At 49.6% G+C, this 1277-nt stretch overlaps 1 protein-coding gene across 1 annotated transcript; it reads right to left on the reverse strand.

Annotated features, from left to right (window-relative positions):
- Positions 1-255: 255 nt before the first annotated feature.
- Positions 256-1161, reverse strand: LOC112139237 (collagen alpha-1(XI) chain-like; the record flags this gene model as incomplete). Its single annotated transcript, XM_024261969.1, has 4 exons — positions 256-315; positions 569-622; positions 872-979; positions 1054-1161. Coding segments are annotated over 4 exons (330 nt in total), but the record flags the coding sequence as incomplete, so codon positions are not given.
- Between the last annotated feature and the right edge of the window lie 116 nt (positions 1162-1277).

Consider the following 1277-nt stretch of genomic DNA (forward strand, 5'->3'; position numbering starts at 1 on the left):
CAGTTTGTCTTTTTGTTTAACCAGAACACTAACCGTTTTTCAGTTTTATTTGTTTCTCTTATTTAATAAAGTGTGTTCCTTTTTCTCACTGGTGTTCAGTTTTTGTTATGGCTCCACTTCTGGTTTTCTCACTGGACTTGAGCCAGGTCTGCCCATTGGGGCACACGTCATTCAAGTTTGGAAGGAAGTTCCGATTTTCTTTCTTTCCATGGAGTCACTTCTGTAAAAAGAACTAAACACAGAAAAGAAAGTTACACTTACTGCAGGACCTGGAGCTCCAACCACACCCTGGGACCCCATCGGGCCTGGTGGACCCTGAAGAAAAGAAAAGGGGAGGTAATTTAAAATTTAGATGTTGCAGTTTGAAGCTTAAAAATGGTGAAGATCCTTTCATGAAGTCTTTATCGTCATCTGTTCCTGAAGTTCTTTAAATAAAGACAATAAAACGTAATGTTGTCTTTCCACATGTTTCTACAAACATTTTGACTCTCAGCTCTTTCAGTCAGCTTTCCGTGAAACACGTTTCTGACATCAAACCCTGGCAGGAAACGGGGTGTGGAAGACTCACGCTCTCGCCTTTGTCTCCTTTTCCTCCCTTCTGTCCGGGTCCTCCCACCTCTCCCTGTGGAGCACAACACAGACGCCCGTCACCTCCACAGTGATCGCGCTCTAAGCGGATTGGTCCAAACCTGCGTGCTTCAGCTTCCAGTCAAGGAACCAAGTTCAGGTGTTGCCCCACTGACAGAAAGACCAGCATGGATGGAGGGCGGGGGGCTGTTTCCAAAATAAAAGCACAGCCTCGTCCTCCACCTCATCCTTTGGTCTTTTTGGAAATGCTGTGCAGAATATTGCGGACTGCATCTTCCTTTACCTTGTCTCCGTCTTCTCCTGGTGGACCCTGAGGACCAGCTGGTCCAGGAAGTCCTCCCGGGCCTTGAATCCCATCGCGGCCAGCTGGACCCAGGTCGCCTTTCTCTCCCTGGGGATCATCATCACAGTCAATGAGAAACCAGAGGAACTGATCCTCGACTGGAGACGGCGTGTAACACTCACGGGGGCACCCTTCTCTCCAGCAGGACCCGGGGGTCCTTGTGGACCGTTCCGACCCGTCTGACCAATGGGACCACCAGGACCTGCAGGTCCTCTTTCTCCAGGAGAACCCTGTTGATTAAAGTCTTTTTTAGTGATATTTCTGTGCAGACGAGTGGGGGGGGGGTCCTCAGACTGTCAGTAGCACAGCTGTGGATGCGACCCCCCCAGGGAGACAGCAGGCCTAA

Source organism: Oryzias melastigma, unplaced genomic scaffold (genome assembly GCF_002922805.2).
Source record: "Oryzias melastigma strain HK-1 unplaced genomic scaffold, ASM292280v2 sc02870, whole genome shotgun sequence".
NCBI lineage: Eukaryota > Metazoa > Chordata > Actinopteri > Beloniformes > Adrianichthyidae > Oryzias > Oryzias melastigma.